At 50.2% G+C, this 27,493-nt stretch overlaps 1 protein-coding gene across 2 annotated transcripts; it reads right to left on the bottom strand.

Annotated features, from left to right (window-relative positions):
• On the bottom strand, positions 1-26,794 carry PKM (pyruvate kinase M1/2). 2 transcript variants are annotated; one of them, XM_055436738.2, is made up of 11 exons: positions 26,661-26,794; positions 14,707-14,888; positions 14,025-14,116; positions 11,230-11,361; positions 10,640-10,826; positions 9,549-9,819; positions 7,705-7,855; positions 7,329-7,481; positions 3,676-3,842; positions 1,662-1,843; positions 1-752 (listed from the first exon to the last, which is right to left on the bottom strand). In XM_055436738.2, the coding sequence occupies exons 2-11, from the start codon at positions 14,858-14,860 to the stop codon at positions 646-648; spliced, it is 1,596 nt and encodes a 531-aa protein (XP_055292713.1). In that variant the 5' UTR covers positions 14,861-14,888; positions 26,661-26,794; the 3' UTR covers positions 1-645. The 2 variants fall into 2 exon arrangements, with proteins under 2 accessions (XP_055292713.1, XP_055292712.1); XM_055436737.2 differs by lacking the exon at positions 3,676-3,842 and adding an exon at positions 4,226-4,392.
• Between the last annotated feature and the right edge of the window lie 699 nt (positions 26,795-27,493).

Here is a 27,493-nt window from a genome sequence, read left to right on the forward strand (position 1 = left end):
GGTGCTTCAGCTGCTGTTTATTGACATACAGGTAGGCTCTATAGCAACAAGCCTGGAGGCGGCTGCAGTAAAGTGGGGGAAATGGGAGGTGGGGGGTGTGGGGGTGTGGAGTGTTTGTCTGCAGCATCAGCTGGGTGGAGTGAAGGAAGAGAAGTATACGGTGCACAGGGAGAGAGTGAGGGAGGCTGAGGGGGTTGGAGAAGCAAGTAAGGGCCAGGGCCAGAGTCTGCTTAAACTGGAACCACTGCCCCATGCCTTAAGGCCCCTACTCTTGATCCCGGGCCAGGGCTGGGAATTCTCTGGATATCCATTTTCTACAGGAACTGAATCGGGCACACAAAGGAAGGGAAGCAGGAGCTGTTGCCCTCTGTGTGAAGCTCTGGGGCCTCCAGTCCTGCATGCATCCCTCCTTCATCCCTTGCTTGGATGCAGCCACGTGGTGGGTGGCCCAGCTCTGAACTACCCCACCCAAGCAGAGTCTTAAAACCAGCCAGGTTTCACAGAGGTATTCATCTTCTTCCCTGGCGTCCTAGTCCACCAGTGCCACACTACAGCCCCAAGTGAGCACTACAAGCAATGCTGGCCTAATGGATGGTTTGGGGAAGAGGGGTGGGGCAGGGGCTGGAGGAGGGGCTTCAGAGCCCATCACGGCACAGGAACTACACGCATGGTGTTGGTGAAGCCGGAACCAGGGCGCCACCCGGTCAGCACAATGACCACGTCTCCCTTCTTGAAGAAGCCTCGGGCCTTTCCTGGAGGGAGAAGGGAGCTGGTAAATGAAAAATTAAGCCAAGAAGGTATACACTTGGGGGTTCAATTCAGTCACTCAGTTATGTCCGACTCTTTGCGGCCCCATGAATCACAGCACGCCAGGCCTCCCTGTCCATCACCAACTCCCGGAGTCCACCCAAACCCATGTCCATCGAGTCGGTGATGCATCCAGCCATCTCATCCTCTGTCGTCCCCTTCTCCTCCTGCCCCCAATCCCTCCCAGCATCAGGGTCTTTTCCAGTGAGCCAACTCTTCGCATGAGGTGGCCAAAGTATTGGAGTGCCCCACAACTGAGGAAGGGCTGACAGGTCTTACTTTCTTACACCACCAGGTGGCACTAGCCTCACAGCCCAGGTAAAGGGAATGAGGGAGGCCTCCTTATCTGGCAGAGGTAGCAGGGACGTTTGGACAGCATTTTCTACTCAAGAAGGTGGAGAGCCCAGCCCAAGGTCACAGCTAGCTGTTTCCTCTCATCCTGTGATAACATCCTACTTTTATATTGTGACAAAGGCCATTTGAGTACATAATCTAAATGTGTACTGGCCCCAAGTGTAGGAGATCTGGTTAATTTTATGGGAAAAAAACACAAAAACCCTCAATAATGAGCAAGTGCCAAAGAATGGACAAAGGTGATTATCCAAGATCCTTTGCTTTGGATCCCACTCCCAAAGGACTTGAGGTGAGAGCCTGGGCTGCTCAGCCCCACACCTCAAAGGTCCTCTCCCCACCCTGAGCTTAAGCCCAGGACTCTAGGGACTGGGATGAAGGAACCAGAGAACATTCCCAGTGAGGTCAGCTCTTGCCCGCAAAGGCTGGCATGTTGCTCTCAGAGCAGCCGGTGCTCCAGCAATGCCCAAGCCCTCCGTGGGGGCGCTCACTCCCAGACGCACCGACACTCATGGCCAGGTTCACCCGGAGGTCCACGTCCTCTGCCCAGGCCTCCTGCACTGGGTCCTTACACACCACAGGGAAGACGCCGCGGTACAGGTGGGCCTGGCGAGCTGTCTGGTGATTCCGGGTCACAGCAATGATGGGGGCCCGGGGCCGGTATCTGGCCACCTGATGTGCAGACCTGAGATGGGGTAGGCAGACAAGATGGTTAAACAGTCCCCTCAGGGCCTTCAGCAACAACTCACCCTGGAATCCGACTCTGCCAGCCTGAGGCTCTGGCCATTTCAACATCTGCTCCCAAGACTGAGGTGTCCCATCACCCTGTATCTGCCACAGCAGATTCTTCACAGCTATGCTACCCTAAATCCCTCCTACAGGCCAGGGCCGCAGGATCATACTGACCCGGCATGGTCAGTCTGACCCACTTACCCCACATGGCCCATACTTGGCAGACCCCCCATTCCCTGAACTTTTCCATTCTGGCACAGGGAAGCAGCCCTGTCCAAGCTCACCACACCCTTTTCTCTTGCTGCCAGCAACAGCTACAAGCCAAGCAGCATGTGAATAGCACCTGACACTTGACATCTGCAGAAGAAAAAATAAATCCAAAACAGGAGCAGAGACCACCAGCCTGCCTGGGAAATCTACAAGATAAGCCTTCCCTTCCCTACTGCTGTGCCTTCTCTTGATGCCACACGGACCCCCAGGCTCCTGAAACAGTCCCAGTAACTGGGCTATAGAGCCCCAGAGTCAAACCTGAGTATGTAAGCGAGGCTGAGGATTAGAAATATAAGTGCTACCCAGAAGGCAAGACTAGGGGATGGGAGTGTCAGTGGGGGAGGCTCTGCCTATGAAGGATCCCCTGGAGGGGACTGGACCCCTTTAAAGGTCAAAGGCTGGATGCTTCCTTCAACACTGACACCGTACAATGGTAGGGCCCAGTGTCTCAGGAGTTGGAGGGGCCTGCCGGCAGGGGGAACCACAGCTCAGAAGGCAAGCTGTGAGGATACGCAACAGCTGTCAGGGAAACTTAAGCCATGTCACAGCAGAGGATGCCCTGCTTAAGGCCTGGCCTCCATACAAGGCTTTCAGACTGAAGCAAGTGCTGAAGTCAGGACTCGCTGAGAGTGAAACCCCAGAAGACTAGAACTAAAAATAGCCAAGTAGCAAAGGTTGGACCTTTTCACAAAGGTCAACCCTAGTTGGGCTGGAGCTTTTTATCCTAAGCCCTCTACTGAGGGACTAGGCACACATTTTGTGTCCTGGTCCTAAAGGCAGTCCCAGCTGCTGCTCCTTGGTGCATGGGGAGTGTCTGTCTGCTCCTCTCCACCCGCCTTCCTCCAGGAAACCCTAGCTGCCCCGTAGAGCAGCAGCATACCCCCAGGCCCAGGGAGCAAGGGATATTAACTTGATGTCCTGGATGTGGAAAGGACTCGAGCCAGAGGACAAGTGAAGGTCTCAGCCTGGCTGCTTGGCCCGAGTGCCAGCAAGATAGCACAGTGACCTTTCCTAGGCAGCACCCACTTATCTTTGGGACTCAAAGACAGATGGGACAGGCACACCAACCAAACAGCACTGTCAGCAAATGGCACTCATTTTGCAAACTGGACTTTTTAAAGAGCACTTAGCTAGAAGAAGCAAAACTGGTGGTCCTTTACTTCTTAAGAACAGCTTTTCAATATCAAATAACCACTTGTCGTCAGGCTACCTGTAGTTATCTAATTAAGTCTAGCTAGCTGTGAAGGTTTAATAAACTTGCTTTGGAGCCAAATGGTTCAGAACACCCGTAAGTGCTGCCTGGGGTCCTGTCCTTCAGGCACAGGGCCCACAGCCTGGCTGGGGGGCTGGGTGGGGGGGAGGGGGGCTCCTTCCCTGCAGGGTCCAGGGCGCAGGCAGAGGGGTTTTACCTTGGCTCGATGCCATCTGAGCACCGTGCAGTGCACTGCTCCCAGGACCCAAAAGGAAAGGTGCCACCGAGCAGGGCATTCCCAGGGAGCCACTGCCACCTCCTACCTGCCAGACTTGGTGAGGACGATTATGGCCCCACTGCAGCACTTGAAGGACGCCTCCACGGCCCCCACGGCGGCGGCTTCGGTGGGGTCGCTGGTAATGGGTGATAGGCGACGGAGCTCCTCGAACAATTGCAAATGGTAGATGGCAGCCTCTGCCTCACGGGCAATCTAGGGGCAACATCCGTCCAGAGGGACGAGGGGGACAGAGCTGTCAGAGTTGTGTCACACAGGACGGGGAGGGAAGAGTCGCACAGACAGCTGGGGAGGAGCAAGTCCCTGGGTACAGGAGCCAAGAACAGCCCGATCACTGGAGGTTCTAAGTTGAGTGAGATCGAGACTTGCAGGAACCAGCCCCTCACCAGGTGCCTGTGACATGGCTGTGCCTTCTGAGCCGGAGGATCCTGTGGCCCTGTCCTGCCCTGACCTCCCTGGCTGGCTTCCTGCAGACGAGAAGAGTGTCCCAGGCTCAGGGCTGGGCCCTGGCTGTCGTCTAGAGTGGCTGGAGCAAGAGGCTGTTTATCCTACAGAGTTACCTGCCCTCGGGGCCCTACCTGCCAGACTCCGTGAGAACTATCAAAGCTGCCGCTAAACACTTATATGAAGCCTCCACGCTGCCCATGGCCATGGCTTCCATGAGGTCTGTGGAGTGACTTGAGGCTCGCGCAAGTTCTTCAAACAGCTTGCGGTGGAACATGGCTGCCTCAGCCTCACGAGCTATCTGTAAGGTTTGGGGGAGGGGAGGCAAGGAAGAGGGAAGAAGGAGGGGGGAGAAAACAAACGAGAGACAACAACACGGAAAGACAGAATGGGGAATTAATGAGAGGAAGGTGCCTTAGGTTAACTGGCTAAGTCTCTCCTTCAGGCAGATGCAAAGAGGCAGGGTGACGAGGGCCTGCTCAGGGAGGTTCAGGCGTCCATGGCTACTGCTTCTCCTCCATCAGAGGGGAAGCTGGTTCTTCCATTCTGGAAGGATCTTTTGATTTTGGTAGGTCTCTCTGATTGGCGGTGGGGGTGGAGGGAGACAATATGGTGGCAGGCTCTAACGCCTCAGCATGGAAACATGCGGAAGCTGGGGCCCCTCCCCGGCTCCCTGGCAGGACTTGACCACGCTGCCTCATGACATAGCTCACAGGAAGGAACAGGCCCCCCTCCTCACATGGCTGCCTGGTTACCACAGGGCTTCGTGCCTGGCCTCCTCCATGCACACACGGAGTGCTTGCTTGGCTTCAGACACAGAGATGCTACCTGCCTTTCGAGTGGCCTGTGGCAGAAGCACATTGAGCAGCGCTAGAAAGCTGGGGTCAAAGCCAAGGACATGTGGCTTGACCACATTCTAAGCAGGTAGGTGGAAATTGGCAAGCTGGTGAGGGGCACACTGAACAGCCATGTGAAGAGACAGGTGCCTGTGGAAGCACACAGGTAAGCTTAACGAAGCATTTGATTAAAATCGAATGATTAAAACACCCATGAGAAAGCCACTGGGTTATTTATAGACCACCTGCTCAGAAAACACCAAGAATTAGAAAAGTTAAGCTTTAGAGGGTTATAATGCAGTTATGAGCATCTTAGACAATGATGGGTGAGGGAAGAATCAGTAACGCCATCTCATTAATCTGACAGAATAAACCAACGAGTGGCTGAATTTGCTAGGTTAAAGGGTTTCTTCCTGCAAGAATGGACTGCATGCAGCCCAAAAGGACAGGGCACACCAACAGGAAAGAGAACCATCTGGTACTGCCTAGCCCATAATTAAGAACATTAATTGCATCAGTTGCATTAATTGCATCAGATATAGGAGAAAGCAGTGGACAGTTAAGAGGGGAAGCTATTGGCCAGTGTTAACTGGTGACATGGCCAGGAGAGGGTATGGAAAAACAGACATGCTTGCAGAGCCCAGAGTCTGGTTTAGTCTCTGACCCCAGGACAGGCCCCACAGGAACACCTGTCCTGATCTGCTAGATGTGTTGTAAGAGAGGATAGGATGCTGGCTTCGGAGTCAGCTGACCTGGGTCCAAACTCAAGCTCCATTATCATGTGCCCTTATCCATAAAAGTGGGGTGACATCGACCTCACTGAGGTTAAGAACCTGCATAAGGTTCTGAACACACATTTTATAACAGCAGTGCAATTTAACGCAGAGGGTGTAATTAAACACATCCCATCTAATTCACTTCTTAGATACTAGGCCTTGAGAGGTCAAATGATGTGCCCAAAGACACAAAGTCCCTACAGTCTATCATGTCAAGGTCTCAGAGGCTGTGGGGCCAGATGACTAAGCAAGGCAGTTATTGTTACATATATATAAGTCTATATGGAGACCCATAAACATTAACATCAACCACTCTAGAGGGGACCAGTTCAAAGTCACCATCTCCCAGGAGAGAGGAAGTACTCACTGGGACAGGTGAGAAGGACCGTGAGCCTGCAGGGCATGAGCATCAGGACAGCAATCATGTCACACAGGGTGGCCATCAGCCAAAAAAGCACAGCTGTCCCAAGGGAAGGCACTGGTCGCCACTGATTTCACTATGGGCAGATCCACCCAGAACACCAAGGACAGGCCATAAGACATCTGTAGTCAAGATGTCTTGTTTCGCCCCTGAAAAAGTATTTACTGTAACTGTCTTGTCTTCTTTGGAAGCCATTTGAGCCTAATCACATAGAAAGTGAAGAAGGAAAGGATGGTATCTAGTTCAGAGGTTTTATTTCGAGGGATGCATTGGAGGGATGTCACACAAAGGGCTTGGGGTCCTTTGCTGGCAAGAAAATGAACAGGAAGGTTAAAGAAACAGTTTGCTATACATTTGCTAAGCTATACATTATCGACAGCCACCTAGGACCCTTGTGAAAGGTCATCTGTAGCGCTCGTATCCCCAGGCCTGTTGACCTACCCGTGTTCCTCTTTGGGATGCTTTAGAGCAGAGGCAGTCAGGCTGTGGGACATGGCCCAGCAGAAGACCCTGGAAAAGCCAGCTCCCACAGGAGAATGAGGAGCGGCCACTAGGGATCCTCCAGACACTCTCACCCCAGGGCCAGCTGGGATCAGCCAGCCTTCCACCTGTTTCTATCTGTGGGCCTGTCACCCCTCCCTTAGACCCCACTTCTAATCTAGGGTGAGTGCAACAGCTCAGCAAAGCAGGCGCTGCTGCAGGTACCATGCAAGGCCAGCTCACAGCCAAATCAGTGCAGGTGACAGCCTCCAGTGCAGGCCCAGAGGACCCTGTGGGGGAGGCACTGGCTGGGGACAGGTGGGGAATCAAAATGGAAGCCAAACACAGGCTGGCTGGGAGCAGGAGCTCTTGGACTTTTCCAGAACAGGGCAGAGGTGCTTGGGTCCTCGAGATGGTCCAGGGGGAAGGAGGACAGATATCCCAGGACTCGAACAAGGGAAGGATTCACACCCCGAAGGCGGGAGTGAACTGTGCCACGTGCGACGAAGGAGGCCGCCTCCAGAACAGAAGGAACCAGGAGACCGGTGTGGGCAGGAAAGCAGAAGAGAGAGAGAAAAACAAGACACCTCCACGACCCCAGCACACACCTCCCCACTCTGCTTGTGACTCGGAGGATAATAAAAGACCGAGGGCACAGAAGGTGACACCTCAAGCTGTCCCCATGTGCCGGAGTTCGCCTCCACCCCCAGCAGGGAGAACTTACCAGGTGCTGCATGCGGACAGCTTCCAGGGGGTAGTCCCCTTTGGCCGTCTCTCCGGACAGCATGATACAGTCGGCTCCATCCAAGACTGCATTGGCCACGTCACTGCCCTCCGCCCGGGTAGGGCGAGGCTTCTTGATCATGCTCTCCAGCATCTGGGAGGGAACAGAGCATTTGTGAGACGTGGCCTGGGAGGTCTTCAGACACATGGTAACGCCCTAGAGAGCACGTATGCACAGAGTCCGGCTTTGTGTAGGTGCGTGGGGGCAGGAGGGCAGGGGAATAGGTGTATGATGTGGGGCAGGGTCCATGGGAAGGGACCGGGTAGCCTCCAGAGCTTCCTTGTACAAGGATGTACACTCGGGGAGAGGCACACACCTGTGTGGCACAGATGACGGGCTTCCCAGCTCGGTTGCACCGACCAATCATCATCTTCTGGGCAAGGAAGACCTTCTCTGCGGGGATCTCAATGCCCAGATCACCACGCGCCACCATGATCCCATCACTGGCTTCCAGGATCTCGTCAAACCTGACAGGCAAGTTGCAGAGACAGAGGTTACACAGAACAGGGTCTCGCGTATGGTGACACAAAGTTTCCTGGGATTCTCTGACTTGGCCATTCTTGCACCAGGACAAGCATCATCACAGGGGTGTTCCAGCTGTCTCAGTCCCCCAAAGGGGACCAACAGTTCTGCTTGCTGGACTCTTCAACACCAGGATGGACACTTCATTGAGGCTTCGGAAGGGGGCGGGGGGGTCTCCTCCGAAATCCCACGGGTTCACTTCCTCTCCATCTTTTTTCCCTTAACTTTTTATTTTACATTGAGGTATAGCTGATTAACCATGTCTTGACAGTTTCAGATGCTCAGCAGAGCGACTCAGCCATACACATATGTGCATCCATTCTCCCCTAGACTCTCCTCCCACCCAGGTTGCCATATAACATTGAGCGGAGTTCCCTGTGCTCTACAGTAGTCCTTGTGGGTCATCCATTTGAAAGACAGAAGTGTGTACAGGTCCATCCCAAACTCCCTGACTATTCCTTCCTCCCATCGTTCCCCTCTGGTAACCGTAAGGTCATTCTGTGTGTCCACTAGCATCTTATGAGGTCCCTCTTAAGGTGTCTCTCTACCATCTGCATTTCAGTCATCACTGCTGGGGTAGAAATGGAACCCAAAGGGGCTGACTGCTCTTGACACAAAGGTCCACAGCCTCTTCCAGTCAAGGACACTGGAAGGCTGTTCCTTCAGAGGTCCCACCCCAATGTGTTGAAGGCACGAGAATATGGCCTTGCCTGGCCTGTAGCCAAAGCCAGCAGGTACCCATGGCTTATCGGATGGCAGAGTAAGGGCCCCGAATTCCCCAGTACAATGGACACTGACACAAAGCTAAGGATGGCAAGGCCACAACAGTGGGCAAAGCTGCTCCTCAGCTCTTCCCATGCACACACCTGACCCACTCAAGTAAGCCTGGGTTTGAGTAGGGAGCCAAGCAGGAGTAGATGTCACTCAGCTGGCCTTACTCATGTGGCTCTACGTGGTGAGCACTGGGGGGCAGTGGAGCTGAGCTGGGACCATGGAGAACCGGAGGAGGATGGCATGTTTTCCCCAGGGAGGTGGATACCGTGCCAGAGCTGACCCAACCACCAATCCCACTGCTTTCCAAGTGAAGAAGCCCCCTCCTGAGAGCCTGCTATCTTCCCGCTTGGTGGCCCCCAATTCCAGCAAACTTAGCTGGTGTAGGAGCACTACACATGGTTCTCGAGCCCGGGAGCGGTGACTGTCCCTCTCCAATGCGGTTTCCTGGAACAAGGTCAAGATGCTGGCGCCCCAATCATCTCTGAAGCTTTTTTCTCCCCCTTGAAATACCAATACCAATATCAGGCATGTGCAGTAAGTCATTTCAGTTGTGTCTGATTTTTGTGACACTATGGATGGTAGCCCACCAGGTTCCTCTGTCCATGGGATAATCCAGACAAGAATACTGGAGTGGGTTGCCATTCCCTTCTCCAGGGGATCTTCCCGACCCAAGGATTGAACTCATGACTCCTACATTGGCAGGTGGGTTCTTTACCACTAGCGCCACCTGGCAAGTCCACCAATATCATAGAATATTCTAAGTCAGTGGGTCTGAAATAAGTTTGAGAGGTTAATTCAAATGGGCAGGTGGCAGGCTACATCTTGCTCTGCAGAGAGCTGGGCTGGGGCTGAAGGAGGACTTACCTCCGAACTCCCTCGTGATTCTCGATTTTGCTGATTATCTTGATGTTCTTTCCTTTCTCTCCCAGGACCTTCCTGACTTCATGGACATCAGAAGCCTTGCGGATGAAAGACGCAAACACCATATCCACATCCTGCTCCACCCCAAATTTTAGATCCTGGATGTCCTTTTCTGACACAGCAGGCAGGTCCACGGCAGCCCCAGGGAGGTTCACACCCTTCTTGCTGCCCAAGGAGCCACCATTCTCCACCTCTGTCACCAGGAAGTCAGGACCTGTATGGAATGGAATAGGTTGGGGAGGCCAAGCCCTGGGCGCAAGTATCCTCACCAAGGGGCAGGCTCTCCCCAGTACAGAGAACTGGGAAGGAGCATATGGTGGGTGCTGGAGCCACACTGCCAGGGTTCACACTCCAACTTGACTGTGGGCAAGTCCATTAACCTCCCTGTGTCTCAGCTCCACAGGGATAATAGTATCTACTCTTTAGGTTGTTTCCAAATTTAAACAAATCTACACGTAAACAAAAGAGCATAGAACAGTGCAGATCACTTAAAGGTTAGCTATCATTCCCAGGCACACTGGAGTCCTAGAGACACCATGTTAAGTGGATGAAGGAGGGAAGCAAATCTTCAAATAGTGAGGATGCCTAAAAATGCTTCTCATCTGCTCTCCAAGAGTACAACTGAACTGGAATGAAACCTGTTTTTGAGGATAGGAGATTATTATAAAAGGAACTCCTGGGACTTCCCTGGTGGTCCGGTGTTTAAGAATCCACTTTGCAATGCAGAGGAAGTGAGTTTGATCCCTGATCCCACAGGCTGCAGAGCCACTAAGCCCTCGAACCATAAGAAACGAGCCCATGTGCCACAAATAGAGTTCAGTGTTGCAACTACAGATCCCATGTGCTACAACTAAGACCCAACACAGCCAAAATAAAAAAAATAAATAAATAGATTATTTGAAAAAAGAAAGGAAGTCCTGAGACTATATAGATTCAGTCTCTCTGCCAACCAAACAAACCTTCCTATCTTCTGGCAAAGAAATTTAGAGATGGGAGCTGGTTTTAAACAATCAGACCCTGACTTCTGTCCCTACCTTTCTGCTTCACCAGCAGAGAAATAAGCCCGTCATCCACATAGATCTTGCTGCCCACGTCCACCACCTTGCAAATGTTCTTGTAGTCCAGCCACAGGATGTTCTCGTCACACTTTTCCATGTAGGCATTGTCCAGGGTGATCTTCAGGGTGGCTCCCTTCTTCAGCTCCACCTCAGCGGTGCCGCTCTGCAGCAGACAAGAAAGTAAGCCACAAGCCCAAAGAAGCTGGGCCTTCCTGGGAGGAGAAAAGCTTTTTCCTCTCGGGAACCAGGATTAAATTTCCGTTGGAAGTAACAAGAAAGCCTTTTCTAACTTAGTATATTTCAAGGAAATAACCCAAGAATAACCTATAGTGTTTCAGTTATACTAAAGAGGAAGAGATAAGCTGCTCCCTAAAAGAGCTGGAAGTAGGTTTTGAGTGTAAAAGAGGTTTCTTTCTGGTATTGTTTCTTGGCAAAGCAGGTCAAAGGAAGACTTTCTACATTGATGGATAAAACTCTCATTCACAGACCTAAACTCTGAGAAACATGGCTTCTGGACTCTCTGGGTCCCCTACGCCTTCTCTCCTGCTTCTGCCCAGGATACTCACGCCCTTGATGAGCCCGGTTCGGATCTCAGGTCCTTTAGTGTCCAGGGCCACTGCCACTGGCCGATAGAGAATGGGGTCTGAAGCAAAGCTTTCCGTGGCTTCACGTACATTCTTGATGGTCTCAGCGTGGTACTGGGGGAGAAGAGGGGAGATGATAAGTTCCACAACTGTCATCCCACACAATGGGATCTAGATAGCGCTGAAGCTGATCACGAGGATTCTAGACCACCGCCTCCATCACCGAGCATCTCCACCACCGCCATCACCCACTCTAAGGGCAACTCTTAGGAACTTTAGAATATTCACACCCACACCTTTAACGGTTTTTGATGGCAACACATGTCAACATAAAAGAGGCTTGTTTCCTCCCCCTCCAGCCCCTAGGATTCAACAAATATCCTCAGCAAATAAAGCAGACAACTGGGATAAAAGACCTTGTATCTGGATAATACTGCTCTGGCCACCAGAGTCAGAATGATAGGTATGATAATTCTGCGCTCTTCTCTATTGATTACAACTGCAATTCAAACTCAGCTATTTACTTAAGCTGACTCGGCCCAAGTTAAATATGTTGCTCAAGTCATGCAGGCCTGGTTCTGACAATCACTTCCTCCAGTCTGATTAGAAAAGGAAATGGAACCCATATGGAGAGGTGGGGATACACCTTTCTCTGAACTAACTGACCTTTGCTATTTCTCACTTGCAACAAATCCTGGTTTCAGTCTCACCTTGGAAGCCCTTTCTCTTTTTCATTAGCCATTACTGTTTGACTAAAAAGGGACTCAGAGCCACGATGGCAAAAGTTCCTAGTGCTATCAGTGTGATACTGCTGATAACACAGGCTCCCAACTCAACACTCTGTGGGCCTCATCCTTCAACCACCACCATCCGGATGAGTGGCACCTGAGAATACGACACATCTTGCCCACAAGAGCTGCCAAAAGTGGGGGCTAGAGACACTGTGGCAAAGCTGTCAAAAGACCAGATGCAATAACAAAACAAAACAAAAAAAAAGAGATCAGATGGTAGATGTCCCTCTGTCTGAATGAAGGACAGAAAGCAAATCCAATGTTCTGCTTAGTAGAGTATTAAAAACGGTCAAAAGTTGGAAAAGCATGTCTCAGCAGTTTGTCAAACTGTTTACATAACTAATATTTCAGATCAGTTTCCAAAACCCTGATTCCAGGGGCAACATAATTTTATCTTGGTCAGAAACCTCAAATTAAAGTCCCCACAAGGGACTTCCCAGGTGGTCCAGTGGTTAAGACTCTGTGCCTCCAAGGCAGGGGCCCTGGGTTTGTTTGATCCCTAGTTGGGGAACTAAGATCCTGCCATGCAGTGTAGAAAAAGAAAACAAATTCCAACTCTGGGAATAAGAGTTAAAAAAGCACAGATAATCACCAAATGCCTCGTAGTTTAAAAAACCAACCCTCCTGAGTCAGCCCCCTCCAACAGGTACAGATACCACCCTCTCCCCCTGCCATTTCAGAGCTGTGTGGTATTATTTTACTGGATGGAGGAGGTCATAAAGCCTAGTTAAAGGTCAACTTGCTAAAAGCTATTTCTGCTCCTTTCCCTGCACACAGCAGACACTGGCAGAAGTCAGCAGGAGGGATCAATTGTGAATGGACCTTCACTGGTGTCTCTAGCTCGTTCTCTTGGGCTAAGCACAGGCTTGTAGGAATGCGCAGTGACTGCTGCGGAGGACTCTTCATCTTTGAAGAATTAAGAATGCCATCTGTGGGCTTCTTAACCTGCCCCAGGGTGCCTGCTAGCATAGTTCCTCTGAACTTCGTCAGGTCTCTGTGACATTTGGAGGCTATAGGCTGTTTATGGAACATGGGTTAGGGAACCTATGATGAACATTCTCATGTTTCAAGAAAGGAGGCATACAGTTCTTGAATCGCAATTCCTGAAGCTTTATTTTTAGTTCAAACTTAACACCAACTTCCAAATGCCAGAGGGCAACCCCTTACCACTTGACCTTACGGTGCAGCCTTTCTTTTATTCTGAACAGGAAATAGAGTACAAGAGGAGCAAGAGTTTGCCTCCTCATTAGTCTTCTATCAATGCCAGTATGAAATCCCATGGCACTATTCCTCAGGCAGCCCACACACTCCTCAAAATGAGCTTGTTCTGATCTTGGGAATAGAAGCACAATGGAGCACTTCCCAATAGCTGCCACCTGGTCCCAGGGGTCAAGTCAGCTCATAAACAGCCCCAGTACTCACATACTCCTCCCAGATCACTGGACAAGTGTGCTGACTTTAAGGTCCCAGAACTCCTGGGAGGGGACAGGCTGGGAACACAATGTTGATTAAGTGGGGTACTAACACGACCCAGTCCTTCACTTGCAATAGTGGAAACCCTTCTTCCAGGACCTGCCCCGTTTATCGTGGGTCTAAAATAGGCCAGAATAACCTGCAGGGTAACTTACTGGTTCATCACTGCAATTATGAGCTGTTACAGAAACCCTGGTGCAGAAGTGCCAGGCCCCCTGGCTTAGAGCGTATTCTAGGAAAACCCTTCCATGCTTTCCTTATCAAGGGCTAACGGAGCACAGGTGTTGGAGAGGACCGTGGCCAATGACAGAGCAGGTCATTCTTGCTTAAGGAGACGCAGCCACTTGAAATGTCAGGAGGAGGGGTGCGAAGAACAGTAGGGATGGGCTGCTGAAGACAACCTTCCCATCGATTCGCCACTTTTTCCTGCCTGGTCCACTGTGCCTATATAAACATGGCATGCCCACCCTGTTTCCTACAAGCTGCCCCAGCAGCCACACCATCGAGGCTCACCTCGTGAGTTCCATGAGAGAAGTTCAAACGAGCCACGTTCATTCCAGACTTAATCATCTCCTTCAATGTCTCCACTGCTCGTGAAGCTGGGCCTAGTTCAGAAAAAAAAAAAAAAAAAAAAGTTTGAAAGTCATTAAGTGTTCATTATCCAAAAGAGTATGATTAACAATTCAAGTGTGCTTCAGTTTAAAGGACTCTTAATAACCTAGGTAAAATGTAGCCAGCCCTCTATGTTCTCCCTAAAGCCCAGTCAGATGTCCAGCTACAGCATTTTGGTTGAACAGAGCAAGTCCCTAAGATCTTTCCTAGGTCTCTGAGATGCTCAGAACCAGTAAGAACTGCCACGGAAAATACCCTCTCAATTTTACCTTCAGCAGAATACATAAAGCGTATGAATTCCTTCCTGCAAATTCCTATGAACTCAGTTTGAAGAAAATGGCAACCCACTCCAGTATTCTTGTCTGACAAATCCCACGGACAGAGGAGCCTGGTGGGCTACAGTCCATGGGTCACAAAGAGTTGCACACGCCTGAGCGACCAAGTCCGTGACTTCATTTCCCCTAAGAATCTCTCTGTAGCATCTTGCTCAGAACCCAGGTTTGCTACGTTTAGTCTTTTGCGGGGAGAGAAGAGCACTGTCTCAGGAAGCCCTGTTTCAGAGGGAATGGGCACCCGCACTCACCGATGGTACAGATGATGCCAGTGTTTCGGGCCGTGATGGGTGGTGAGTCAATGTCCAGGCGGCACATGTGCTCCAGGAATGTGTCAGCCATGGCTGCGTGCAGCTGCTGAGTCTGAATGAAGGCCGTCCCAGCGTCACTGTGGTGCTTCGACATGGCTTCTGATGTCTTGGGTCCAGAGGAACTGGAGAGAGTGTGATCTGTCTGAGTGGCTAATATGTAGCTTGGCACATTAGCTGCTTCCTGCTTACACATTAACTCAACAAGCAAGCTCTGTGCACAAGCCACAGGCAGCCCTGCCACGCTCTGCCTATGTGGGTGCTCAAGTCCGGCCATGGGCTCACATTATCGTGAGCAAGCAGGAAAGACCTCAAAGAACAAGTCAAAACCACATTCCCAATGAATGTACTTTGTAGGCACATGTTAAGCACACACCTCCCTCACACTGGGCAAATGTCTATCTTGACAACTTCTCTGCTAATCCTGTAAATGACACCATTTTACATGCACTGCAGGAGTTTCCTCAAAAAGAGCCAATCTTCCAGGGATACAGACAACTCATTCCGAGCTTAGTACCGTGTTCAATCTATGTCTGTGTGAAAAGCTGTCTCAAAGCTATAAACATCTGCTATGGGGTGTGGCACCCATACTCTCTCTTAACAATCCCCACCCAAACCCAAAGTGATTTTCCTGGTCGTGGAAACAACCGCTATTCAGGTAGCCTCCTAGTCCTGGAGTCCTAGGTTTCACTAACCCACAGGGACACATAAGTCCATTCCTCGATTTACCCTAGGCTGGACAGTATGCCCCAGCCCACTGAGAGGCAAAAAACCCCAACCCTGGACAAGTAAGTCCAACCAGAACCAAGAATGCAAAATATTTTTCCCCCAGGAATTTGTAACTTAAAAACTACATCTGGTACTTTCAGTCAGAAGGACTTAAGCACATTCAAAGAAATTTGCATCAAACCAAGGATAACCACAATGGTCCTAGCCTGGCTCTAAAATTATTGCAATATTGAAGAAATTAACAATGCTTATCAAATCCTTTCCAGGCTCATCTTCTGACCCGCCACCCATTCCCTTTTTAAGTCTGGAAAGCACACCACTCACAGTAACAAAGACCATCTGTTCCAGGTAATTAATCAGGCCAGGTCAAAAGCTTGACCCAGGGCACAATGGCCCAGACCTTTGTTTTTCTTCATTGCTGACTTTACAACTAAACTCAGTTAGTTAGCTGATTATAGACAGAGACTTGAGAAGCTTCCAGGCAGTGTTTGAAGACTCATCTGGCATGTGAGCCAGAAGCTTGCAGTCCTCATCAGAATGCCATTCCTTTTCGCAGGTTTTCGGACCAAGGGCTACTCCTTCTCAAATCCTTGTGCCTAAGTGCTGCAGCACTTAGAAAGAACAAGTCTTTCTTTTGCCCTGTCCCACCTCCTCCAAAACCTCAGGGCTCCAAACCAAGGCACCCCATACATGTAACCCTTACTCTTTCACCTCCTCCCTCCTTGACTGTGTGGCCTCTCTGGGTGGCTGGAGCACAGCATGCATCTAAACCCATTTGACACTTTCAAGTGGTCTGGTAAACTTCAAGAAGCTCTGTGACCAGTTACAAGTGAAGCTCCTATAAGCTGTTGAAAACCGAAAGCCATAGATCCCTAACTACACCTTTAAAAACAAGAAACTAAGACACCAGCCAACTATTTCACATGGCATATACACTGTTCCTTTCAATGTGTATCTCCTAACTCCCCACAACATACCAGATACCGAGATGAAGTCAACATCCTCTCCTCCATGACCGATGGTTTTGTATCTCTTAGCACCATGACCCTGGAGGCAGTCTGCTGTTTTCTGAATGACGTTTCAGAGTGCCTATTAATGCCTCTGTGTCAGAGTGCAGTTAGAGCTATGCCCCTCCCCCGCCAAATCTGAGAACTTCTGAATCACTGATGGGATGGCCTGGACAGCCAAGGCCCCTTTCCGTGCACTCAGCGTGGAAGCTGGGCTTACACAGTGGCACTCAGGCTACTGCAGTGTGTAGGTGCGTCTGGCTATGAAGGGAATACCACTGAAGGGAGGGTTCCCTTAGTGCCACACCAAGGCCACTGGAACACACAGGTCTCACTGTGGCCTCCAGGCAAATGGAGTCATCCAGTGTTACCTCGATGAGCGGGTTAAAGTAACTCTTCTTAAAAATCATCAGCTGGGGGCCTCACTGGCAGTCCAGTGGTTAATACTCCGCATTTCCATTGCAAGGACCATGAGTCTGACCCTCAGCTGAGAAAATGAGATCCCACTGCTGCATAGTGTGGCCCCCAAAAAAGGCATTAGTTGGATCGGCTCTAGACCTGAGACATTAGGGTCTCCTGGCAAAGACCCCCAACTGGGGCCACTGATTATTGTGTCATACCTTGTGTTCTCTGGGCTTGGGCTTCCGGTGACATAATGCTCTTTTTTTGACTCAGGGTGGCTCCTTGGCCCCACTTGCAAAGACTGCTCGGAGCTGAGAAAGGTTTGCCCTGCAGAGCTGTATAAGGATTAAGGTAAAAGCTGAGTGCAACTAAAGCTCTTTGGGGTAATGGAGAAATCACCTTAATAACCAGGTATCCAGGTAGTGGCAGTTCCTAGAGATTCAGCTATGTTATAAATCAATACAGAAGTCACCCAAGAAAATACCATGAAAATTCTCAGGTAAAAGAGTTGTCAGTGGCTCCTTTGCAATGCTTTATCCCTATAAAGTCTCTTTAAACCTTGGTTTACTAACATTTCACTATTGCCTCCCCCTTTTCTTTGGGAGGGGAGGCACTAAATTAAACATTCCTAACTGGACTGGAGGAATATACCCACCAAAATATTATCAACATATTATCTGGGTGGTAGGGTTACAGCAAATTTCTTTCTTCTCTTTACTGAAAAGTTTACTGATATTACTTTCATAAAGATTCTAAATGTACCTCTTCCAAAAATGACACGTTTACAAGCATCCTGGTAAAAATGTTGGAATTAAAACAAAAGTGAAGGTCCTTGTGCCATTATTCAACTGCCACTCTATGTACTTCAGGAATATTCTAAACATGGTAGAGATGGAATAATGCATCTTAGGCCCTAGATCACAAACTCACAGCAGGATAGTTTCACTGACTTAAGAAGATCAACCTTAGGAATTCTCTGGTGGTTCAGTGGTTAGGACTCAGCGCTTTCACTCCCTGGGCCCAGGTTCAATCCCTGGTCAGCAAACTTAGATCCGGAGAAGGCAATGGCAAGCCACTCCAGTACTATTGCCTAGAAAATCCCATGGATGGAGGAGCCTGGTAGGCTGCAGTCCGTGGGGTCACTAAGGGTCGGACACGACTGAGCGACTTCACTTTCACACGTTGGAGAAGGAAATGGCAACCCACTCCAGTGTTCTTGCCTGGAGAATCCCAGGGACGGGGGGCCTGGTGGGCTTCCGTCTACGGGGTCGCACAGAGTCGGACACGACTGAAGTGACTTAGCAGCAAACTAAGATCCCGCAAGCCACATGGCACAGTGAGGAAAAAAAGAAACCTGAGTGACTCTAATACAGTAGTTACCAAAGGATGGTCCATGAGCGCAGAACTTTCAGAGATTATTTGCCTTCTTTAATGTACTGGTGCAGAAGCAATGGACAGGTAAAACCTTGATTCATCCAGAACTTCCAAGTCTGGGGGAGGAAAGCTAATATGGTCCATAAGACAACTCTGTGCCCCAAATCTGTGAGTTACATGCCCAAATCCAACAAACTTCTCTTCCTGTTTAGTCTGCCCTCAAGCATCAGAGCAAAATCTTTGTGACAAGGATATTCTAGTACAGTAGGGCTGGCTCAAGAACAGGAGATGCTATCAGCAGATACAATTAATATACTGGGCCCACTAACCCTATTTCATCATCTCAGATTAAACCTGAGGTCTACAAAGCTCTGATCTTTTGCTCACCCAGGCTACTAAGTACAAAAATAACAAGTGAAATTTTACTTGCCATTTGAGTGTGTTTACCCACCAGCAATCCAAAAAAGCTCGCTTGTTAGCAAGTCTGTCCAGATTCCTACAAGATCTCACCATGTCCTTAAAAGTCCACTACCAAACCAGAGACCTTGTCTCCTGCCCAGGTCCCCAGCTGGGTTTCCATTCCCTCAAGATTTGCCCCGAAGCCTCCCATGAGCCTCTTCTCTGGAGCACAAGCTGCCCATCCCCACCTAAAACACCCTCTGGACTCTCCCCTAGCCTCTGGACAGCAGTCTCAGCCCTGGTTTCTCAGGGCCGGCCTCTGGGAAGAGCTCCCCGCCCTCAGGCTGGCCGTCTGGACAGTGCCTGCCAGCACACGTTGCCCAGCTCATGCCAGTCTGACTCATTCCTACATCCTCCTCCTCGGGAGGCACAGACATGCAGAGCCAACCTCCAGCCAGCAGTGGAAGCCAGGCGTCTCCACTGATGGCAGCAAATGCTGTGCCTGGGTACAGGAACCTGAATCTGGAGCCCGAGTCCCTGCTGTAGCATCATCCTCAGAGACATTTCTCCTCTATGAGAAACAAGACACCATCAGAGGCCTGAAAGCAGTTGAAAGGACGGAGCAGGCACAAGTGAACGGCTCAGCTCCACGGGCCCCAACTCCTACCTTTCCTTTTGCAAGTGGCTCCTGGTCTTCTGAAGCCACAGTTCTGTTCATGCCAGACACAAGTCTTGGATCACTCTTCAGAAACCAGGGGGTAGAAACCACAAAAGAAAAAATACCCAACACGTCACTGACAGTCAGTACTGCTGGCAGGGTGTGCTGGAAGGATTCACGCTTCACTCCACCGATTCGAGCTTTTACAAAAGCCCACATCATTCTGCCCTAGTAAGCCAGCCTAGCCTATGAGCCCACATCGGCATAAGCCAATCTTTAACCAATTTGTGCTCTAATGCCAATCTCATCACTGACTCAATGATGATGGCATCTGGTGCCCACAATTGTGACATCAACTTGCTATCTGCATCTCCAAGTCTCCAAGTCAGCATGGAGGTCTGATTCCCAAATCTTTAGCACACCAACAACCATTAGAAAGTTTTCATCACAGTATGTTGGACAGGGACTTTCCTGCTGGCCTAGTGGATAAGACTCCGAGCTCCCAATGCAGAGGGCCCAAATTTGATCCTTGGTCAGGGAACTAGATCCCATGGCAACTAAGACCTGACCCAGTGAGATAAATAAATATTAAAAAAAAAAAAAAAAAAAAGCTGGACAAGGCATTCAGGTCAGTCTGCTCTCTAGGAGCTCTGTTAGTAGATGATGGAGCAGAAAAATATAATACTGGCCCTTAACTGACAAAGGCAGTGACAAGATCAAAATGGGTGCCAGGCCAGCCACAAAACCTAATAAGGTCTGGAGTGAATAAGGTCTTGTCACTCAGTCGCATCTGACTCTTTTGCAACCCCATGGACTCTTTTGCAACCCACCAGGCTCCTCTGTCCATTCAATTCTCCAGGAAAGAATACTATACTAGAGTCGGTTGCAATTTCCTTCTCCAGGGAGCTGGGATTGAAACCCCATCTCCTACACTGGCAGATGGGTGGGTCCCTTACACTGAGCCACCTGAGAAGCCCTTCATCCTCCTACACAGTTAAGAGTAATGGTAACAGTATATTTGCATATGGCATGGGGCCAGGACAAGCAGTTCCTAGCTAAGAGATGGGAATATTAAGTCCATTCTCTCAACAGGTCCCATAACAGAAAGCAAAGTCTGGTGTTACCATGTTACACAAAACAAAATGAGCCCACTGTAGGTTTAAGTAAAATTCCCTCGCTCTTTTATTCAGGGTTAGAACTAAGTGACTTAAATATTATACATAGGAGCCCAAGGTCCTGTTTCAAGTCTGAGTGTGCAACAGGGCACAAAAGCTGATGGGAAATGAGCCCACCCCTATAAGGACCACTCAACTCCAGGGCAGGAAGTCCCCAGTCAGAGAAACTGCTACCATTTCAAATGCTGAGGATTTCCTGGTTTGATCACAGATGCTGGGAGGCTGCAGTCTGTGGGGTCGCTAAGGGTCAGACATGACTGAGCGACTTCACTTTCACTTTTCACTTTCACACATTGGAGAAGGAAATGGCAACCCACTCCAGTGTTCTTGCCTGGAGAATCCCAGGGATGGGGGAGCCTAGTGGGCTTCCGTCTATGGGGTCACACAGAGTCGGACACGACTGAAGTGACTCAGCAGCAGCAGCCCAGAGGAGAGACCTGGTTTCAGTCTGGAGGAGGAACTGGAGACGAAGCTTTTGCTTACTAGACTTAAAATTATGAGGCAGTGCTTCAGGGCGTGAGACTGACACTCTGGAAGCACCAAGGGTCCTTCCAAGTCAGGTACAACACCGGGGGGAGGGACAGACTCAGAACAGGGAGGCCTTGGCTCAGCACTTAAAGGAGGAGCTGCCCTACATCAATCATAGCTGCAGGGAGAAGAGGAGGGGATGGGAGGAGGAAAGGCATGCCAGATCTCCCAGAGCACTGACCTACTTAGTATGCCTGGTCTCCCTACAGTGACCACCATAGGTTAGCTTCTGTTTTGAACTGACGAAAGAAACATTAACATCTATATTTCTGCCACCCAGAACTGACCATTAATATTATCCAAGGAATTCCCTGGCAGTCCAATGGTTACGACTCCACACTTTCACTGCCAAGGGCTGGGTTCAAACCTGGCTGGGGAACTAAGATGCTGTGAGATATGGCCCCCCCCAAATTTTAATTGTTCTTAATCCAGAATTTTAAACTTAAAAAAAAAAATTACTATTGTATCCAATTCATTTGTCCTCTATCCCCAGGTGGTTCCTCCAACCCTTTCACATCGCATCCTAATACCCAACCAAGGTCATGAATTTTCTATCCTTGAAGTTCATCTAAGGGTGTCTGTATCTCTACTCAACACTATGATACTGCTGCTTCTATAATACGCTAATACACTGTGAGGCATTATCAAACAATTTGCTTTCAAGCATATTTAAGATCTATCCAGTTGGCACACAGCTCTAGTTAATTCATATGCACTGCTATACTAGCCCACTGTGTGACTAGACCATTTATTTATGTATTCCCTTACTGGTTGATCATTTTCCCACTAAACCCAACTTTTCCTCATTAATCAATACTATACTATTTCTCCTAGTACATGTCTCTTTGTGCAGGTGTGGCTTCTATATCCAGAGGTGTATTCCTGGGCCACATGGTATGCTTGCTTTTTGTTTTACAAAATAGTGCTTAATTGCTCTTCAAAGTGGTTATATTAATTTACAACCAACCAGTAAAGTGAGTTCTTGCCTTCCCACACCTTTGCCAACACTTGAAACTGTCAGACTCTTACAACGTTTGCCCATCTGATGGGTGATGTGTTAATCTGCTAACGAAATAACAAAAGAGGGATATCAGATATCAGGATAATTTTCTTTTGAGTCTTTACGTTCCTTTTAACTAGACTAAAACTTCAGTACTCCTCCAAAACGTTGTATGGCTTGGTCTCATATGCCATGACTGCACTCATCACCTAAGAAAGGGGTGATGTGATACCAGTCATCATATGCCATGACTGCACTCATCACCTAAGAAAGGGGTGACGTGATACCAGTTAAATATTATCTGTTGGCTGATTAAATGTTTGGAAGGGCTGGGGCTCCTTTCGGATAATTTTTATATGAAAAAAAATTTTTTTTTCTTAAACTGCTATCAGCCGAGCTGGTCCATACTCTGAAAAGCCATGACCAGCAACCCTGTCATAGCTAGTCTTGGCATCTCCCCGACTAAAGCCCTTGTCTGACTTCCAAACACAGCTTGCTGGCGTCAGGAAAGAGCAGCTTACCCGTCCCCAGGAGTTTCACCCATAGGGAGAAGTGGGGGAGGGGAGTCACAGAGGCCACCAGAAGTACTGCAGCCTGGCTCTCCCTCCTACACAAACCAATATAGGAAAAACGGCTGCAGGGTGGTATTGCACCACTTGGTGGCCCTGTCCACCTCCCCTCCTAAGCTGAGCAGTCATAGGCGGTCCAACGGTTCAGCGGAGTCTGCACACACTGCCACTCACTGCCCATCTTGGCTCACCTCCCCCAAAACAGCTTCTTTAACAAAGCCCCAAATCAGCCTATTCATTTATCTAGTCCTTGGCTAGTTTGTGGTTAAAGAGAGAGAGAAAAAAAGCAAGTTTTCAGAAAGTATGGTAGAATTAAGAATGGTCTTCATTGGGAATTCCCCAGTGGTCCAATGGTTAAGATACTGCACTTTCAATACCGAGGGCCCAAGGTTCGACCCCTGGTGGGGAAACTAAGGTCCCAAAAGCTGTGACACAAAGCCAATGCCCCCCCCAAAAAAGTGGTCTTCATTTAATTCTATTTTTATCTGTACCAGAACTGAAGCTTAAAGTGATGATTCAAAGTCCCATAGGACTGGTCACAAAATAAATCACTTACATATCTCACAAGATCCTCACTCAACAGTGTTGCAAGACAACTCTGCTCCCATGGATGCCTCATTCCTGTGGTGCACCAGTTAACTGGGATTTGACTGTGGATATTCCGAATGATTCAGAAATAAAGTTAATGTCAAATGAGTCATTTCCCCCCACCTTCACCTCAGTCGTAGCTCTTAGCCAAAATAACACACCCTTACTTGCCTTCATAAAACCTGAAGACAAATAATTTAAAACTTCTGTAGACTTGCATTACAAGTCTGTAATTTAAGAGTTGCATGTTTTTCCACCTTCCTGCTGTCAAACATTTCCCCATTTCTTTCACTGCCTCAACATTAAGAAATAAGCAGTTTTAAGAAATAAAATGGCATTTCCTGTGACCCCACATTAATGTCACAACACTCAGGGCATACAAGCACCTCCCCTAAGGTGTTAGCTCTGTTTGAAGTAACAGCTACCAAACTTGCCAAGTCACTGGGGCTGCAATTCCTAAAGACCCAATAATGCTTTTGGTTAAACTGTGAATTCAACACTGAAATTATTTACTTCTAATGCAATGCTTAAAATGAGAGCAGCTGTCCCATATAGAAGACTAATGTCCCTACATTTTGGCTCCAGTCTAGTAATGCAGAAATGAGTTCAAGGACATAATCTTGAAGTCACTGTTATTCATCTTCCCTACAATGCTTATTCCCAAAAGGGTTGCCACATCCATTGCACAAGACTCAGGACAGGGCAGACTCTTTATCACTGGGGCCTGAGGCTCTGCCACGTGGCATTTAAGCACCGCCCAGAAAGCCTGGGGACCTCCACCATCCATTTGTCACCAAGCTGAGGCACTTTTAATTGGGACGAATGCATGCTTCATTATTTGACTCACTGAAAGGGGAGAGGGGATTTTTAAGCCTGCAAAGACCACAGTGTAGTTTCCCCACTCACCCAACGAAGACAGTTCTCTTAAAAGCGGAAAAATTCAAAGGTTGAGTCATCTTCCCTACAGCCTCCCCCACCCCCACCCCCACCCAGACCTGGTGATGTGTTACCTACTCCTCCCCTCTTAACAGCCCCCCTGCATTCCCAACAGCATCCTCAGGCAACCTGAGGGTGAATTATTTGCTAACAATGCTGTTGAGTCCTGACCTAGGGCCTCCTCTATACCCCAGGGAATGGCCACACTCTGCATACAGCCAACAAGGGGCTACTGTCCTTTGCCTCTTAATCTCACACCAGTTGGCTAAGCAAATCCCGGAATGCTACCTGCAATAGGTGCCAATAGAACCTGAAGATTTTAGTCTTTGGGTTGCAAGTTTGTTTCTAATCTTATAGCCAAAAGCTATAATACCAAAGGCTGAAAGCCATCCCCCTTCTTGCCGTCCTTTGGCTAGAGGACCAAAGAGCCCCTGTTACAAGTGGAGAGTAGCAAAGTAACATTGTTAGTTACTTTGCCAACACTGTAGCAGGATCCCTGAGCGGATTGGTTTCTAGGAAATCTCTGGTATTTACATAGAGCCTGACTCCCAAAGATGAACTATGAGTCTGTTTCGGGATGGCAGCGAGAAGAGGAGCGCTCGAGTTCAATTATGGATGAAGTCATTGGGCTCAGTGACCAAAAGAATACATCTGGAAGCATCTCACCAGAGATTAGACACTGCACCCAGTACTCAATATATATCCATGTAAGTGTGTATATAGCGACCCACCCTTTCAACAACCAAGATAAAAAAAGTTACAATTTGCATATGGGAAACTAAGGTCCTGAGGCTGAATTCCCTCTATTATTCATATCCGTCTGTAATGAGTTAAACCTGATTCTGAAAGTCTGTTTTCAATTTCCCACTGCCTGTCCGTCAAGTCTGGACCTCAGTTATCAGGCTCATTTGTAGGGGGGAGGATCAGTGTCCTGGGTTTGAAGAACACAGATAAAAAGCCAAGGGATGCCAACCCATTACTTGGTCTTCAGATAATCTTCAGATTGGAAGGTGCTTTTCCGCTTCATCAAACCCCGTGTGATGCCATCTGGTGAGACCTCCTAAACCCCGACAGGAAGTGCGTACCTTGCACGTGTGGAAGCACGTGTGTACCTTCTTCACGGCACTTATCAGTGGTAAAACTTTTACATTCGTTTCCTAATCTGACTGAGTTCCGTGGGCTAGGACGATTTTAGTCATCCTGGTCTGGTATCCACAGCCCTGCCCCAAAGAACTCTTTATACGAGTTTTTATTGAATGAGCGCATATACGTGGCACCAAGCTCTTGATATATTTCTACTCTCCTCAACCCGCGGCCTCCGCGCTCTACAATCGGGCGCATCTGTTAAGTAACGTGAAGCAGAGACAGGGAGCCAGGTGAGTGCCTCGAACTCGAGGAGGCCTCTGAGCAGCATCCAGAGGCTTGTTGGGCCGGAGATGATGCTTGGTCGGTAACGGGCCCGAAGGTCAGTGTTTCGTGATGCAGACGTGCGGGCGCGGCAGGGCGGGTCCGGCGCCGCTACGTGCAACCCCGCCTCGGCGGGATGGAGCCCGGGACACCGCCCCCCCCCACAACGCCCCCCGGAGCAAGCGCAGAGCTGCGGCCGCAATATCGTATTCTGGGCAGCCACCCCTTCTTCCTCTGCAGCGGGTTAGACCAAGGGTTATGTAACCCTCTAACTGCGCCTCCGGCCGCCACCGCATCCATCTCCGGGCCGCCTAGGAGCCAGCCTGCCCATCCGCAGACTACTGCACTTCGGGAGCTGACCCCGGAACTCCAGCCCGGGGCTGGGGAACTGTGATGGAGAAGCGGGGTAAGGAGATGGCAGGCCGAGGGGCGGGGACGGGAGAGCAGGCGGACGTGACCAGAACAGAGGGGGAGGGGCGACGAGGCTGGTGGCGCGAAGGTGCGCAGGAGGGATGCGCTGGAGCGGACGTGACCGGGGGGGGGGGGGGGGGGGGGAGGGGCGGGAGCCAGGGCGTGAAAGAGGGTAGGTACAAGAAAGGGACAGCAGCTGAATGGAGGAGGTACAGGACGGCGGAGCTAGAGGAGTTTCAAGGAGAAGTTACAAAGAAAGCATCAGAATGAGGGGAACACGGACAGGCTGAAAACAAGAAGCGAGTATTAAGGATGAAGGGAAAGGGACGGGGATAGGAGCAGAGTGGAAACCGGGGAGACTGAAGCATGAAAGGAAACTATCAAATTAGGGGAATAACGAGAGCGAGACCAGAAAGAGGAGGCAGGAATAGGGAGGTGAGAATGGGACCAGAATGGGGATGGGAAAAGGTCGGGAACTGGGGCAGGAAAGGGGCTGGCGGACCCATCTGCCTTCGGAAGAAGCGGGAGCTGGGGGCTTTGAAGGAGACCCTAGGCACAAGCAGCCTTTCTCCTCTTTTCTGATCCCAACCGGGTGAGCCCAAGATGCTCCGGATCCTGCGCCACCCTGAGTGCGCAAGCAGACCAGCATTCCGCACTGCCCCGGGAGACGGAGCCCCGGTGGGGACGGATGGCCCAGTCTCTCCCCACGCTCACCTCCGACGTGGTCCGGCTCGGGATGCGCTGCTATGGCAGACAGGTCCAGAAACTCGCGACGCGTCGCTCCAATGCGGGGAATCCGCTGCTTTAGCCTCAAGGTTATCCAGACTGTGGGCCGCCGCAATCCCTCCGCCGCCCCGCCTCCCATCCAATCCTGGCTCCCGACTCTCGAGGCCCCGCCCCTCTGCGTCCTCGCCGGGCACAGTCACCTTCAGTAGGAAGGACCGCGGAGGCGGGACGGGGGAATCAGGTTGCCCTTTGAGGGAGGACTACATTCCGTGGCGGAAGGACACGAAAAATGAAACTCGCAGCATTGAGACTCCTTAGGGCCCAATGGGGAAGCGACGAGACAGGAGGACCCGCCCTCGGAGCGCTGAAGACCTCCCTCCCAGACCCCCAGGCGCCCGGGCCACCTGTTGCAGCCAACTTGGAATGCTGGACCAGGTGTTCTCTTGACCCTTGGCCCAGGCCACCCCAGCTGAGTGGCCCTGGCCTACCCAGATAGTGCCCAGATTTATGGGTCCCCGGGCAGCAATCCCCTGGCCCGGGTGCCCGCCCCAGCGCACGCCCCGAAGACTGAACCGAAGTCAGAGGCGGGGTGGGGGATGTAGACTCATGGGATGTTGGAAGTCCCGGCCGCCTTAGAAGGGGCTCCGACCCTGGAACGGGGGGAGAACGCGGGAGGGCGGGGAGAACGCGGGAGGGCGGAGTGTGCTAGGAGCGGGAGCGCGAGGCCCTTTTGTTCTTAGGGTTTAGAACAAAGAAGGACAAGTAGAGGCCATGTGAAGACTTTAGTAGGGACTGGAGTCCTGCGGAGCGAGTGCCTGAGA

The sequence above is a fragment of the Moschus berezovskii genome, chromosome 9 (assembly GCF_049115385.1).
Source record: "Moschus berezovskii isolate FMDL1 chromosome 9, NW_MosBer_1.0, whole genome shotgun sequence".
In the NCBI taxonomy this organism is placed as follows: Eukaryota; Metazoa; Chordata; class Mammalia; order Artiodactyla; family Moschidae; genus Moschus; species Moschus berezovskii.

What these genes read in the sequence shown, in the direction of transcription:
- PKM (XM_055436738.2), bottom strand. Translation starts at nt 14,860, where the DNA reads ATGTCGAAGCACCACAGTGACGCTGGGACGGCCTTCATTCAGACTCAG. An exon ending in TCTGCTGGTGAAGCAGAAAG is followed by an intron (nt 9,820 to 10,639) that starts GTAGGGACAGAA and finishes CATTCCATACAG; the next exon opens with GTCCTGACTTCCTGGTGACA. An exon ending in GTCCTCACCAAGTCTGGCAG is followed by an intron (nt 1,844 to 3,675) that starts GTAGGAGGTGGC and finishes ACCCCATCTCAG; the next exon opens with GTCTGCACATCAGGTGGCCA.